This window comes from Typha angustifolia, chromosome 10 (genome assembly GCF_048772165.1).
Source record: "Typha angustifolia cultivar Huaian chromosome 10, ASM4877216v1, whole genome shotgun sequence".
NCBI lineage: Eukaryota > Viridiplantae > Streptophyta > Magnoliopsida > Poales > Typhaceae > Typha > Typha angustifolia.
This window is the reverse complement of record NC_133248.1, coordinates 12,237,614-12,253,788: the sequence shown is the minus strand read 5'-3', so window position 1 is coordinate 12,253,788 and position 16,175 is coordinate 12,237,614. Positions and strand designations below refer to the sequence as shown.

The 16,175-nt window shown below is 36.4% G+C and overlaps 1 protein-coding gene across 3 annotated transcripts; it reads left to right on the top strand.

The window, feature by feature from the left end:
• The first annotated feature begins 425 nt into the window (after window positions 1–425).
• On the top strand, window positions 426–16,007 carry LOC140767961 (endoribonuclease Dicer homolog 3a). Of its 3 annotated transcripts, none has more exons than XM_073108024.1 (25): window positions 426–1,543; window positions 1,616–1,799; window positions 1,874–1,987; window positions 3,072–3,206; window positions 3,303–3,372; window positions 4,153–4,217; window positions 4,606–4,737; window positions 4,869–5,021; window positions 5,131–5,266; window positions 5,940–6,045; window positions 6,140–6,332; window positions 6,399–6,559; window positions 8,085–8,303; window positions 8,418–8,677; window positions 10,521–10,795; window positions 10,885–11,405; window positions 11,496–11,593; window positions 12,052–12,284; window positions 12,369–12,578; window positions 12,725–13,198; window positions 13,311–13,592; window positions 13,817–14,143; window positions 14,314–14,497; window positions 14,919–15,030; window positions 15,353–16,007. In XM_073108024.1, the coding sequence occupies exons 1-25, from the start codon at window positions 1,431–1,433 to the stop codon at window positions 15,558–15,560; spliced, it is 4,965 nt and encodes a 1,654-aa protein (XP_072964125.1). In that variant the 5' UTR covers window positions 426–1,430; the 3' UTR covers window positions 15,561–16,007. The 3 variants fall into 3 exon arrangements, with proteins under 3 accessions (XP_072964125.1, XP_072964124.1, XP_072964126.1); XM_073108023.1 differs by having other exon boundaries at window positions 8,418–8,683; XM_073108025.1 differs by lacking the exons at window positions 426–1,543; window positions 1,616–1,799 and having other exon boundaries at window positions 1,875–1,987; window positions 3,072–3,177; window positions 8,418–8,683; window positions 15,353–16,006.
• The last annotated feature ends 168 nt before the right edge of the window (window positions 16,008–16,175 follow it).

Sequence of the window (16,175 nt, the reverse complement as noted above, 5' to 3'; positions counted from 1 at the left end):
AGTATGTAATGGTGGAAGAGGCAAACAGTTCTTCTGTTCCATTACTATTCTGGCATATATCACAAAAAAACTGAAGAACTTTTCTGATCCTCTAAGGATTAGATAAGTTTTGTTAAGGCAACATCCCATCAGAACTGTTACATGTAGAGACATAATTTTCGACTACACGGAGTACCACCTTCCTTCAGTGCATCATCGTAAATAATTAAGTCATATTTGTAATTGTAATTTTGTCCCAGGACGTATTGGTCATAAAACAATATAATAGATAAAAAAGAAAAATTGAACAGCGGGATGAGGGAGACGACGGGTCTTTTCAGCTTTTTTTATTAACAATAATAAACTAATAAATTTTAGTGTTCATATTATATGCAAATGCGTGCATTTAATTATAACAAAATATGAATCAACCAGAGTTGCGGCGCCATTGGAAGGCTTCGAAGCTGATGTGAGGAAGGGCAAGGAAGTGTTTTTGGAGGAGAAATCAGATGGGTCAGGGTCTTTTGATGCTGGTAACCCATTGATGTTAAATACACCTAAACTTAATTCTTCTCTTGTTGTGCGAACAAAATTTTTTTTTTCCCTCTCTAGCTGTATGTTTATGTGATTTATGCATCTCTTCGATTTATTGCATTCTGATGTGCTAAGCAATAACTAAACCAACAGAAGTCCTAAATCATGGAAGTCTGCTTCATGGATACTAACCTCCTATATGAATTCATCTGGCATCATGCATGAGTAGGACAAGGTTTGATTTCAGAACTTGATTATGATATATTACTCGATTCTACAATTATTGGGATGTGTACAGAGTTCTTATTTTTTTCTAGATTATGATGTATTGTTCCGAGAGCCAATCTTAATGTCTCCAATCTCTTTTGAACTTTAATTTTGTCGGGCATATGAGTTGTGCAAAGAAATGGTATGCCTACTTTTGGTGACCTTCAAGTGTTTGATAGAAGTTTTATTCCCAGTAAAGGCTGATAGAGCCTTAAAACAGTCCTCTGTTTGTTTTACAAAGTGACGGTAAAGAACAGAGGTAATTCTTTTCACAAAATATTGAAAAAGAGGAGGAGGAGTTTGCATATATGCGGAGGACCAAGACCAACTGACCAAGGGGTTTTCACAATAATCAATAATGCGAGGGGTCATATAGAATAAAGTCGTCTGGTACTGGGACTCTGAGGGAGGGCATATTCGTCATAATGGAGTAAAAATTCGATAACATCTCTCGACTTGGTATTAATACTAGAAAATTCATCTATCTGACACGACGAAGACAAGGCGTTGCACGCCTGGGTTTAAGCTTCCCCGTCTCCGAAGGGCGGCACTTTTCCTGTGCTCTTTCCAACTCTCTCTTTCTCTATTTCCTTCGTCTTCGCCGCCCCCCGTTCCCTAAAATCCTCTTTCTCTCTCTCTTCCTGATCACCATGGAATCGATGGGTTCTACATCGGAGACATTGAAGAGGCCGCCGGCCGGAGAAGCATTGGAACCTGAGGCTAAGAAGCAGAAGAGGAACTGCCAGGATTTCGAGCCGAGAAGGTAATTTCCTGCATTCTTGTTGGTTTAGAGTTTCTTTTTGATGGATTTTTGTTGGAATTTCGTTTTGATCAGCTACCAAGTGGCGGTCTTCGAGGTGGCATTGCGGCGTAACACGATCGCGGTGCTCGAGACGGGGGCTGGGAAGACGATGATAGCGGTGATGCTCATCAAGCAGATCACGAAGGACATCAAGATGAGCGGCGAACAGCGTCGGCACATCGTCTTCCTCGCGCCGACCGTTCATCTCGTTGCCCAGGTTGGTTTATGGTGACCTTCAAGTTTCTGCCCCCTTTTGGTTTCACGAACTTCGTTTTGTCCTCCGTCTTGCAGCAATATGAGGTGATAAAGATTCATACGGATCTTGAAGTGGAACATTATTACGGTTCGAAGGGAGTCGATTCATGGACAGCTGAATGCTGGCAGAAAGAAGTCTCTGCAAACCAAGTTAGTGTGTTTTCTGTTCCTTTTGAAATGGGTATGCAATTACTAGAGGTTGGAAATAGGCATTGCATCTGTGGAGGATTTACTTGTTGTTATTTGGTAATTAGAGAAATAAAAACAAATAACTACCGTTATTATCTCTAAAACGTAGTAGCTTGACATAAATGGGTCTTAAAGGATACTTGTCTTTATAAACCTGTTATTTATGACAGCATTCTACTCTTCCCTTAACAACAATAAGGGTCTCCTAAGCGTACCCCTTTTGTAAGAAGGCCATGCAAGTAGGAGACTCCCAAGAATGTCACCATTTTGAGGGGGTGGAAGTAGCTTCGAGACTAATGGAGGTTATGAAGGGTTTGATTTTTGGATGTTGGTTCACCGACCATAGAAGGAAAACAGCATAACTGCCACCATTGGCTGGTTATTTGTGCCATACCATATTGTAAATATTATTGGGACTTGTTATTACTGACTTGATCCCTCTGACTTGAACAAAACAAAAAAAAAGGAAAAACAAAAAAACAAAAAAACAAATCCAGTACCTGTTTAGGACCTTCATAAATGTCCTTGACTCCTTTTGTGTTTCCTCCTATCCTCTCTCTCTCTCTCTCCCCCCCTCTCTCAAGGCATCTAATCTTTCCTTCAGACTTTAAATTCTTAGAGTAGAGACCTCTATGGCTTTAGAGATTATGTTGTATTGCGATCACAATGTTTTCCTCTATTTATTATTCCCTCAATACTTGTTGAAGTCCTCTTCATCAACTTAAGCTTTGACTGTGAGGCTGATCATATAAACCATGTGTGGACATAGGTTCAAGGGCAGGATTTATCTGACATCTGATATGAATTGTGTTGAGACTTGAGATATCATCTTTCTTGACTTGGTTTCTGCTGTATCAGTGAAAAAGGATGTCTAAATGTTGAGTGCTAGATCTATGCTTCATGTTGTATATATAAATGAATCAATGCACATGCAATCTTAATGCATCTGCAGCTAACATTTTCATACTTTGTTCTTTTATTATTTACTTACCTGTATTCACCATTCTTCTTAGTTTATGACCTTCCAATTAACTGCAAATGATAGGTCATGGTAATGACACCACAAATAATGTTGGATGCTTTGAGGAAAGCTTTCTTAACAATGGATATGATACGTCTAATCATCCTTGATGAGTGCCATCGAGCCACTGGTAACCATCCTTATACTAGAATAATGAAGGTATTTTAGAACAAGTGCTTACGGCACATTGCTGTTACTACTCTTGTTTTCACTAGTTCTATTTACCAATTAACATCTTTGTTTATTTTGAAATAGGAATTCTATCACAAATCTACACTTAAACCAAATATACTTGGGCTAACTGCATCACCAGTTGTAAGGAAAGGCAAGTACTTTTGTTTTACTTACCAGTTTTCCTTTCCAGATCACTTGATGTAGTCTTGCTATTCATCAGAATTTGGAAAGTTAGTTTGTCCAACAACTTATTTGGAAGATATTTTTTGTTTACTTTTCTCCTATGAGTTTTACAAATTGATATTTTTTATAGGAACCCAACTATATTAATTGAACAAACTCCCTTTGTTCTTACTGTGAACATGGATCAAATGAATTGCAATAGCATTGACTTCACTTTGATATAACTGATGATGGATGAAAAGGCAGATAGAAGCAAAGGCAAGGACAAATAGACATATATTTGATACTTGTTTATCACATGGAAAATGGATGTTAGTGAATGATAAGAAATTAAGAAATTAAGAAATTGAGCTAGCTGGCTTGTTCATGTACTTCATAGGAAAAGCATTTTTAAATTTGACCTCTATATTGACTACTGGTAAATAACTAAATATGGATGTATGCATTGGTTGTAAGCTTGCAGTCCGTCTATACATGCATTTGGTTGTTTATTTGGCTTTCCAGTGAGCCCTGGAATAGCATAAGTGCATAACATTGCTTTATTACATAACAGAAAGTTGCATTGTTGTCCTTTTTGGCCTTCTGGTTTTCCTTCTATTGTTCATTAAGTTTTCCCAGGAACTTTATCTCTTCTATGCATTATCCACTTGTTGGACTCAAGCGTACTATACACTTAATAAAATTGTCATGAAGTAGTTGGACCATTAGATGCATATTCTCTATTTTATTATTGGACATCTTTGTGCAGGTGTCTCATCAGCTACAGATTGTGAAGATCAGCTTACTGAGCTTGAAAGTCTCCTAGATTCTAAAGTATAGTCGTAACTCCTTGTCTCCTTATAATCTGAACTTGCAAATTTTAAGCTTTGTACTTCTCTTTGATAAAATATGTTCCTCCTTTCATTAGACTGAACTACACAATATTCAATTGTTGGTAACTCTGCACAGTATTCGAACTTTGGATTTTATTGTCTGATGGTAGACCCCCTCTTGCTCTGTTCTACACTAAATCCTTCAATGGAGGCTTCATAATGTGACCTCAAATTCTTCTTTATGGTGGACCCATACTTTTGGGTCTTGAAAGGCTTGAGCAGATCAATGATGATGCCGGTGTTCTTTTCAAGAGATGCATGTCATTTTTGGTTATCAAGGTTGAGTAAATTATTATTTAATTTTTGTTCTTTTGATTGATTCTTTTCAGATTTATGCATTGGGAGACAGGAGCGAGATAGACCTATTTGTTCCTTCAGCTATAGAAGTCAATAGATACTATGACCCGAAGCTTGTTGTTCATGAAGACCTGAAGGAAAAACTGGGATTACTATGTTCTAAGGTGCTGCATTTGTTTTCCCATTGTCCCTTAGTAGTTGTCTCTGTATCTTGGTCTTACAGTTGCTATGTGGAAACTGGAAAGAATTGTGTAACTGTAAGTTGTGTAATATGATGGGTTTCCTCTTTGTACAGTATGACAAGCTACTATTGCAGTTACTGAAGTCACCATCATATCAGTACAGAGATGCCGATGAAATAATTAAAGCATCAAGAAAGCGTCTGTCTAGTTGTCATGCAAAGATCTGCCATTGCCTAGATGATGTTGGTCTTATTTGTGCTTGTGAGGTATATCACTAGTCGCATTTTTGACATGCTGAAGTTGCCATGTTCTGTTTGATTTGAAATGGACAATTTTTTTTCCTCTTTTCCTTCTGCTTTCTGATTAACATCACAGGCTGCTAAAATATGCATGGAAGCTGTTCATCTGCCATATGCTGCAGATGGAAGTGGCTCTCCCAAGGAGATCGTGCTGCACCATAAACATTTCCTCGAGGAAGTACTGCACACAATTGAGGAGAACTTGCCAGACAGTATGATGCCTACTTAGTATTTCTTCACAATAATATCTCCCTTCAATATCCAATTACTACAAATTTATAGGATTTCTCTGTAAATACATTTATCTCTGCTGTTATTCTGGTCAGTTATTTGCATTGACGCTTCCCTTGTAGAAGATTATGTCTTCCAATACGATATTAATTATATGCGTGTGTAGTATATACATAAGGTGCCTTAGTGATCTGTTTGTATATTCCAGTATCTATGTTGGTTGATGTAAAACAGTGATGAGCTGAAGAGTGTGGACTGGTTCATTAACCAATAACCAGCATGTGTATCAGTTTATGACAATTATGATACCTAAGGTCATCATATTCAGTTTATCAAGTAACCAAGTTTATGAAAAAATAGATAGAGATGAAGAACCAGAGTTGCTCCAGTAAAGCGCAGTTTCCAATATACCGATCAATAATTTTTGTGTTCGGGTTTGGTTATGTAATTAGTATATATTTCTTGATAGAAAAAGTATGTATTAGAGTTTCAGTGATGATACCAAACCTGTTTGAGAAGCTCTTGGTACTTTACTGTGGGCACTTATATATGTTATTATGTTGTGTTATTGCAGAAAAATGTGAGCACATCTTTGCAAAGCTATTGTAGTGGACTTGGGTTTTGATAATGTTTGAACTCCTAACATCATTTCAGGTCATGAATTTCTTCTGAAATCTGAAGGTGGCTGTTTAGAAGCTGCAAAGACCGGGTATATATCTCCAAAGCTTTATGAATTGACCCAAATATTTCAATCTTTCAGGTAATAGTTAACCCTTGAAACTTTAGTTATCTACTATGCATGCAATTCATGCCATTGTGACATTAATCTGTTAACTCTGGTGGCACTGTGGCAGTGTGTCCAGTCAAGTGCTTTGCCTCATTTTTGTGGAAAGAATTATCAGTGCTAGAGTAATAGAGCGGTTAATGAAGAAAATTGGTTATTTATCGCATTTCGTCATTTCTTATCTAACTGGAGGCAGTTCATCAGTAGATGCTTTGACCCCAAAAATGCAGGAGGAGACTTTGCACTCATTTCGTTCTGGCAAGGTACTAGCACTTTAACTGAAAACATTGAGGGACTATATTCTAATTCCTGAAGGGACTGTTTTGTAGGTGAATTTGTTGTTTACCACTGATGTAGCTGAAGAGGGTATCCACATTCCAGATTGCTCTTGTGTGATACGTTTTGATTTGCCAAAAACAGTTCGCAGCTATGTACAATCACGGGGGCGTGCAAGACAGGCTGGTTCACATTATATAATCATGGTCGAAAGGTACAATTTGCATTTATGATTTATCATCATCAATCTCGTTAGTCCTTAGTTTGTCGATCTAGCATTGCCAGTTGAATGTACTTTTGGTTCTCTTTTCTATTTATATTCATATTTTCCTATTCTAATAAATTGTAGGTTTCACACAGTCTCTGTTTTTATAAATGGGAAGATCCATGTATTTGATGTATCTCCCAATTGCCCAGTTATGTTGGAAAAGCTTTACTTATATGCTATGGTGAAGCAATCTATAATTTTTTTTTGTTGTCTATTTAGCTAAAATCTGATGATACTGCCTGGAAACTCATGCTTATAATAATGTTGTTAACATTTTAAATTTTAGACCAGCATGCCATCATTACTTCACAGAAATCCAAGCAAAGTAGATTCTATTTATATAAGTAAACTTCCTAGACTCTCTCTTTCTGATTAGAGGTGAAATTTAGAATAAAGAAAATACTTAATTCTCAAGTATGGCTTGGTAGTTCACACTTGCAGACATCTCATGCCCTGTTGATTTTCTGCATGTTGCCACATGAAAGCCCCATACAAGGGGCATCCGAGCTGTGACAAGTGTTGGAAGCACCGTAGCAGAGTATGTATTGTATCTGTGTCACTGTTCTACGGCAGGTATGCTTGATCTCAAGAATAACACTAATTGTTCCTAATAGTGCTGAAGAGCTAACTAACACCTTAGCAAAGTTCCCTGCTGCTTCAAACTATGTTAAGCAGACACAAGAGCAAGTTACTGACTTAGAGAATTAGCCTGCAAATTTCAAGCTAGGACCTTTATGTCCTTTCCAGAGGTCAAACTTTTGTGGTTTTGATTCCTTTGAGCTCAAACCTCTAACAAGTAATTAAAACTGAGGTTCTGATTCTTTCCTTAATGAGTTCTTAACTGGACTTAAATCTGATGGCAGATCAATATGTGCAAGTTTGACGATGTAGCTCCCTGAGGGAAGGTTGACATCTTCAAACTTAAAAATATCCATAAACTTCTTGATAAGAAATGTGGTTCATCTATAACTGCTTATACTATTTATATTCTATTCCATGGAACAGATGCTTGCATCTCGATCTTTAGATCTACTATGTACATGTTATGGGCTTATGGCCACTATAGTCTTACACTACAAGGGCAAGAAAGAAGCAAAGATACAATCGATTCCCACATATAGTCAGCACTAGCTTTTGCTTTGCTGAGAATGTTGGCAAGGCAGATATAAATTGGGTGTTTGTGCACTCAGTAAATGCATTTCTTCAATGTTTTCTCATGCAACTAACAATAGCGATGATGTGTGACATTACCAAGCTCACCAATCTACTGTATAATGCAAGTCTTTGTTTATGTTAACCACTCGTGTTTTTTTTTCCTTTCATCGTGTTATCTGGAACTCCATGTACTTGTATGGCCATATAACGGCCTTTTGGCTTCAAATGCTTATAAGGAGATTAGTGTGTTTTACCTATTTCTGTATGATATCTGTACTCATTGCTATAATTTCTTACCAAGCATACATGTTTGCAGGGGAAACATCCAGCATAAAGAGCTATTATTTGATATTATGCGAAGTAAGCATTCTATGATGGACATGGCTTTAAACAGAGATCCAGATGCCTCGACATCTAAAGTGTATAGCAAGGAGGAAATAGATGAATACTATGTTGGCTCAACTGGTGCAAGAGTAACTGCAGATTCATGTGTCAGTCTCATTTACAGATACTGTGAAAAGCTCCCAAGAGATAAGTATGAAAATTTACGTCTGTTACTTTTGTTGCACATGTAGCTGCTATCAGTTATATTTTTCCCCATTTTAGGTACGGTCTTATTTTGGCTTAAATTGTCCTATAATTATTGTAGGTACTTCACTCCAAGACCAGTTTTCCAATTCACTCAATATGGCGGGTCTTACGAATGTACATTAATTTTGCCTCCAAATGCTGCATTTCAAACATTATCTGGTCCGGTTGATAAAAGCTCTCAGAGAGCAAAGCAGCTTTTATGTCTTGATGCTTGTAAAAAGCTGCACCAGCTAGGAGCACTTGATGATCATCTTTGTCCTTGTGTGGGAGAGCAGTTGGAAAATGAGAGTAGCAAAAGCAGTGTAAAAGCTGCTAAAGGTGCTGGTATGATTTTTTTGATACAAGTACATAAATAGGTGATCGATCATTTAGAAGGCTTAAATAAAGTTAATGATAATGAGACTAGAGATGATAATGGTGATGGTGATAGTAATAATATCGAGATTCAATCTAGTGCAGTGATGATGGAGATGAAACATGTATTCTTGTTACACAATTTTCTCAGAGATGTATTATTTTTACAAAAGACTTAAGTCTATAGGTAGCAAAACATCGGGAGAGGTACACCCACAGAATAATATGAGTTCATCATAATTATTATCATATCAATCACACCCACAGTGGCCAGAACACACTTATTATACTCTATATCCGCAATCTGTATATGCTTATGGTGTGTCTGTGCTTATTCAGTACTGTTCATTATTGTGCATATTCAATATATATATATATATATTATATTATAGGAGAATTACAAAATTTCTATTTGTATGAAAATCATGTGAGACGTTACGAGTAATACTATTAGTGAATATGTTTTAAAGAATATTGATAGTATTCAATGCGACATTCTCATGTTATTCTTATGCCGGCAAATGAAGTCTTTGATCTTCGTTATTTTACGTTCAACTAGATATTAATTTTAATTATTAAACTATTATCAATTAATATTATGTCTTCAATTATATTATGGAGTATTTAATTATATGATAGAGTGCTCAATCATTAATATTCGTCTTAATGAATGTCTTCAATCATAGTATGTGTTGAATAATATCTTTATTTAACTATTGCTTTTTTTTAAAAGATAATGGTAACCTTACCATTAACTAGTTCATTTTTATTTATTAATTAATTATTAATTTTATAGTAATAGAAATACATGTCCTACTGAGATAAAATTTATAACTTAATATCCTCTTGCCTAACAAGTAAGATCTATCTCTGATCTTACTTACATTGGACCTAGTGCTCATATAATTTGTCTAATAGTAAGTCAAGAAATATTGAACGATGATGTGGTTGGGAGTTTCCGAGGAATACAAGTAACCTCCGATTTTTTTTCTAAAATAGATTATTTATAAAAATAATCGAAAGATAAAGCATTATAATATAAGTTTTAAACTTTTAATACATACATTTAAACGAAAACCTAAAAATATCTTTAAATATCTTAAAATTTTTATTAAAAGTATAATTAATGCATGCCAGTGGCACGTAGGGGCGCGTCGCTCGGCACACCCAGTGCCGACCGACATGTGCCGTGCTGATGGTGGCATGGCATAGTTATCATTGCATTGAATATTAGTGACTTGCAAGCTTTCAGTTTCTACTTCTAGCAGATCTATGTTCTTTGAAACTACTCCCGAATGTAACATAAATATCTTGTCGATTAGAAGATAGTTTTAATATGCTATAATAAAGACATTAGCTTTGTGTCTGTTCTTATCACCTGAATCCTCCTTTAATCACTGCATAGTATGTATGAACTTGTATGGTCTTTGACCTTTGAATAAGAGCCTTGACCTTGGCCTCACTGGAACATGTCTAAGGTTAGTTCGGAACATGAATTTCTGTTCTGGTTTTGTCTGTACTATGCCGATTTATCACATGTATGCCAATCAAAACAAGTATCGACCTATCATGTGCACAATGACAAGTGTTGTACCGAATAGCCCATACCAACGTGCCTTGTAAAGTAAATAAATGAAATGGAAAAGGTCAGGAAATCAGATAGACTAAAGAGTCACTTTATGTGTGTTTATCACAGTTGGAATTAGAAGGCTATTTATTCAGCAATGATTTATGAATTTGAAGGTATAGAAAGAAAATCTGTCTTGTTGTTTTATTGACCAGTAGCAATCTTGTCATTTTTCTATAGGAACAACAAAAAGAAAGGAACTACATGGGACAACCACCATTTCTGCTATGTCAGGGACTTGGGCACACCACCAGAAGGCTGGTATCATACTACAGGGATATAAGTTGGAGTTTGCATGTGATCAAGTTGCCCGCAGTTACTCAAATTTTGTTCTCTTGATTGATGCAACACTAGACAAAGATGTCGCTTCTTTGGAAGTGAATCTTTACTTAGTTGACAAGATGGTGAAAGCATCTGTTTCTCCATGTGGGCCAATTGAGCTAGACATGGGACAGGTGTATGTTGCCTACCTGGTTCTTTATTCTGTATTGTTAGTCCGCATGTTTCATTTTATATGCTTTCTTCATCTCGTCATTTTTATCAGGTGGAGCAAGCAAAACTATTTCAGCAACTTTTCTTTAATGGATTGTTTGGCAAATTATTTGTCGGATCAAAATCATCTGGAAAGACCAGGGAATTCTTGCTCAAGGAAGATGATACATCGCTCTGGAGCACTTTTAACATGTATTTACTTTTACCATTGAAATTTTCATGTGTAAAAAGTCATGGAGCTGTAAGCATCAACTGGGAGGGAATTGATGCAAGTGCTTCGGTTGTTAGATTTATGAGAAATAATAGTTTACCTAGAGCTAAAATGGATATAATTAGTGAGTCAACCTACAGTTCCTCAAACATGGAATGTTGTAAAGCGGATATGATTCACTTGGCTAATAAGTCTGCAAAGCTTCAGAGCCTTCAAGATATGGTAGTTCTGGCTATCCATACAGGAAAAATTTATTCTATTCTTGACATAATAATTGATTTATCTGCTGATAGTCCATTTGATGGGATTTCCGATAAGTCAGCATCAGAATTTCAGACATTCTCAAAATACTTTAACAAGAAGTAGGTGATTTATTAATCTCATTTGATTAAATGTCTACTCACAAATCCATTAATATCCTTTTGATTTAACTGTATATATTTACTATACAGGTATGGAATTGTGCTTCAGCATCCTGAACAGCCTTTACTGTTGGTAAAGCATAGCCACAATCCATACAACCTTCTATCCTCCAAGTCCAAGGATGAAGGTATGCTTTTGAAAGCGAAATATGATTACAACTTTTTAAATGATAGTCCCTCCTGGAAAATAATATTATATATATATGTTGTTCATGTGGTTTCATTGCAATTTGATTTAATCTTTGAGGAAAACTCTAAAATTAATTTTACTTGTGTAAATTCTATGTTTGCTAGTCTTGATTTTATCAACCATAGAGCTGACTGTGCCCTATTGTAAGTCCAGCTATTTGAGATTTTTGTTGGTACAGCATTCTACTTGACAATATGTTACCACTTACCAGTATAATATACAGGGCAATTTGCCAACGTCAAATTGTTGGGCTTTCAGCTGGGTGCTATGTAATTGCAGTCCGGGAGAATATTCCTTATACACATACAAGTTTTGCCTCTTCTTGATGTATACATGCTCTACCTTGCAGACATTCATTTTAATATTGTTATATTAATATTTATTCCTTTCTCACAGATGATGCCACGGGAAGAAAAACAATTAATGGTAGCAAGCCTGTGAAAAAATCAGAAAATCATGTCCACATGCCTCCAGAGCTTCTAGCTCACATTAATATACCAATGGATGTTTTAAGATCTTTCTACCTGTTACCTTCTTTAATGCATCGACTGGAATCATTGATGCTAGCCAGTCAACTAAGAAGAGAAGTAGCATTTTGCCCTAATGATTCTTGTATACCTAGTTCTCTGGTATGATGTCGACTGGATTACTCTCTATTTTTACAATTTTATACTGCTCATGTAATTGACTTATGATGGAATTTTCATTATTAGATTTTGGAAGCACTTACAACACTAAGATGCTGTGAGGACTTCTCTTTGGAGCGTCTAGAACTATTAGGGGACTCTGTATTAAAGTATGCAGTCAGCTGCTCTCTCTTTCTAAAATTTCCTGAGAAGCATGAGGGGCAGTTATCCTCTCAAAGGTCACAAATAATCAGCAATGCCACACTTCATAGAGTGGGAATTGAACGTGGCATACAGGTAATTTACCGTCTTCAGATTCTTACTTGTTCAACAGAATTATGCTCATAATTATATTGGTTACAATTTGTGGATACTATTTACAAAAGTGTTTCTTTCTAATATAGGTTACTTTACACTGCTAATTGCTGTTTGCTTATTTGCAGGGTTACATACGTGATGCTGCTTTTGAGCCCCGCCGTTGGCTTGCTCCTGGACAGCTTTCCATACGTCCTTCTCCATGCAAGTGTGGAGTGGAAGATTCTGAAGTGCCAAAGGACATTTATGTGACTGATGATACCTCTATTGTAATTGGGAAGGCTTGTGACAGAGGGCACAGATGGATCTGTTCTAAAACAATATCTGATTGTGTCGAGGCTCTTATTGGAGCATATTATGTTGGAGGTGGGCTAAATGCAGCAATTGCAATTTTGAAATGGCTAGGCATCGACGTTGAACTTGATGAGGCAATAATTGTTGAGGCCATAAGGAGTGCAACAATCTGGAATTATCTTCCCAAGATAGACGAAATTGAAGTACTGGAAGCAAAACTTGATTATAGATTTTCTGTGAAAGGCCTCTTGTTGGAGGCTATAACACATGCATCTCAGCAGGAATTAGGAGTCTGCTACTGCTATCAGGTACTGCAATGTTTATCAGATTTCTTACTTTCTGGATTGCCACTTTTCCCTTTACTTTATTATGTGCCTATTGTACCCATGAACAATGCACATAAATGTAACTTCTTTCCAGCGGCTTGAATTTCTGGGGGATGCAGTATTGGACCTGCTGATTACATCTCAACTCTTCGATAGACATAAAGACATCGATCCTGGAGAATTAACTGACCTACGATCGGCATCAGTAAACAACGAGAATTTTGCACAAGTTGCGGTTAAGCATAAGCTTCACCATCATCTCCAACATGGTTCTGGATTGTTGTTGGAGCAAATAACAAATTATGTAAAAGAGCTAGAAGACTCAACAGAGGAGAAATGCTTGGTCTTATCAAAGAGTCCATCCAATGGCCCTAAAGTAAGTTGAGATATTTCAGTGATAGTGAATAATTTTGGCACTTGAATAAAAGATTGTAAGTTCATCCAATGAAAAAAAAAAATCGTTAGTGCAATATGTGATTGTTTTGTTAATTAGTTATTGCATCACTAAACAAAACTTTTCTTCCAATACATGTAATATTGTTATATACTTATATCTTATAATATACTAATTTTATTTTATTTCTTCTTTTCCTGCGCTAGGTTCTTGGAGACATCATAGAAAGTATTGCAGGAGCAATATTGATAGATACAGAACTCAACTTGACTAAAGTATGGGAAATTTTTGAACCATTGCTTTCTCCCATTGTGACACCTGAGAACCTTGAGTTGCCCCCCCTACGAGAGCTCATTGAGTTGTGCAGCCACCATGGTTACTTTTTAAAGACAAATTGCACGAATCAAGGGGAAATGGTAATTGCTATTCTGGAGGTACAACTCAAGGATATCCTATTGGTAAGGAAAGGCTGTGAAAGGAATAAAAAGGCTGCAAAAGGGCAAGCAGCTTTCCTACTGTTGAAGGACATGGAGGTTTGTTTATGTGTCTTTTGTTGCTTGTGATAACTTTCAGTTATCATATAACTTGAGCAGTTAGCATTTTTAGACAATGAGTAAACTTTTCCATTTTCTGTGAGCTATACTTAATCTATTTGTAATCATTGGTGGTCTTATTTAAGAAATGAAGTTTCTTTACTTTACAGGAAAGAGGATTATTGCACTCTAGGTATGCCTCCAAAAGGAAGCAACCTGCAGATATAATTGTTGGAACAAATAGTTTTGAAGATGTGCATCATGTCGCTAGGGATATGGACATACCATCTCCACCAAGGGAGAATGAGTGTTCTGAATCAAAGAAGATTAGTGCATCAGAGCTGAATGCACCAGGTATCACACACTCTATTCTAAAATTCAATTAGTATAATAGTTTATAGGTAGTTTGAGTATATGTATATATTATACCTTGAATTTTATGTTTTCAATCTTGTTGCTGTAAGCAGAGTAAACTGCACGAGCACATATGCGATAGAAGGCCTAAGATATACAAATTTGTTTGTGTTTGTGTCATCCATTAATACATGTGACATCTCCTATTCTCCGTCATAATTTTTTTGATAAGAATTTCAGTGCAGATCCTTAGTGGGGTAAATGTACTCCCATACACTAAGAAATAAGAAAATTTCACTTTTCTTTTTTGTTGTATTCTATTTCTTCTTAGGTATTGGAAAAGAAAAAAACATGTGCTCCAAGTCCTTGGCTGTTGAACTACTTTTTACTTTCAAGTGTGCTAATACTCTTATTCTTGCAGCACATTTGACTGTTAAAATGCAGAAAGGAGGACCTCGAACTGCACTGTATGAGCTCTGCAAAAGATCACAGTGGCCAATGCCTAGCTTTGAATCAACGCAAGAAAAGCCAAGGTATTATTGGGCATTCTTAGCGCTGAAATATTATGTTTTTGTACATGTCATGAGGAGTCCGATTGAAAGAATTTGTATATTGTTGAGAATTTGGACTACGCACCCAGTTTCTTTTAATTTTTATGACTCAAGAATTATGACCAACAACAGAAGATTTATTGGATCAACTATCTCTCGACAAAATTGTGATTTTAGAAGTGAATTTCTGATCAAATCTATCAGTGCTTGAAACCCGAGGCTGTGAAAACTATACAGGGGGTTAGCTTTAAATTTGACCTGTAATGTTTCCTAAGTTTACATTTTTTTTTTGTCTTTGGAACAGTGGACCGAATACACCATGCACTGGTTCCAAGGGCAGAAATGAGCTACAAAGCTTTGTGTCAAGAATTACATTGCATCTACCTAATTCCATCGTCATAAACCTCGTAGGAGAACAGCGTGCTGACAAGAAGAGTTCACAAGACTCTGCCGCGATATTCATGCTTTATGAGCTTGAGAAACAAGGTAGATGCCTCGTCAAGGAAATATAACAGGATCAGAGAGCTACATGTTTATGTTCTAGTTTGTTATATTCTGTTAAGAGGGTAAAATTGTGCATTTACAATCTTCGATATGCGAAGTAGGCAGTCATTCACCTTGGGCTCCAAGATTTCAAATCTTGCCTCTTGAGGGTTGTCTCCTGTGTATTTATAGGGGTAAATTGCTGCAGCCTTGGAATCTCTCTTTATTTGTAGATATATGGAACAACGTCAGTTACAATTAATTATTCTAGGTTTGAGGTATTCAGGATTATTCCGTTCTGCATATGCACATCTCCTGCAACGTGTGAGAACACTCTACGTACATTTAAGTGCATGATCGTTTGTATCAGTGACTTGGATCTATGCCATGAGTGTAACAATGACGAAACCCCGGGCTACGCACATTTAAGTGTTTGTCACTCATATACATCCATTGAAACGATTGTATCTACCTGCAAGATTTTTTACTCCACGGACTGGAATAAAGAAATAAAGCATAATCTTCTTGCATGCCTTTTGGAGAGGCTTATGACTAGAATCATCCAAACAATAGATTTCATAAAGCTTGTTTCAAAAGAATACAGGGTTGATCTAATAACCCTCGTTGCGGATGATTGAGTTCAA

What these genes read in the sequence shown, in the direction of transcription:
- LOC140767961 (XM_073108023.1), top strand. Translation starts at nt 1,431, where the DNA reads ATGGAATCGATGGGTTCTACATCGGAGACATTGAAGAGGCCGCCGGCC. An exon ending in CAAATATTTCAATCTTTCAG is followed by an intron (nt 6,046 to 6,139) that starts GTAATAGTTAAC and finishes GCACTGTGGCAG; the next exon opens with TGTGTCCAGTCAAGTGCTTT. An exon ending in ACTCATTTCGTTCTGGCAAG is followed by an intron (nt 6,333 to 6,398) that starts GTACTAGCACTT and finishes ACTGTTTTGTAG; the next exon opens with GTGAATTTGTTGTTTACCAC.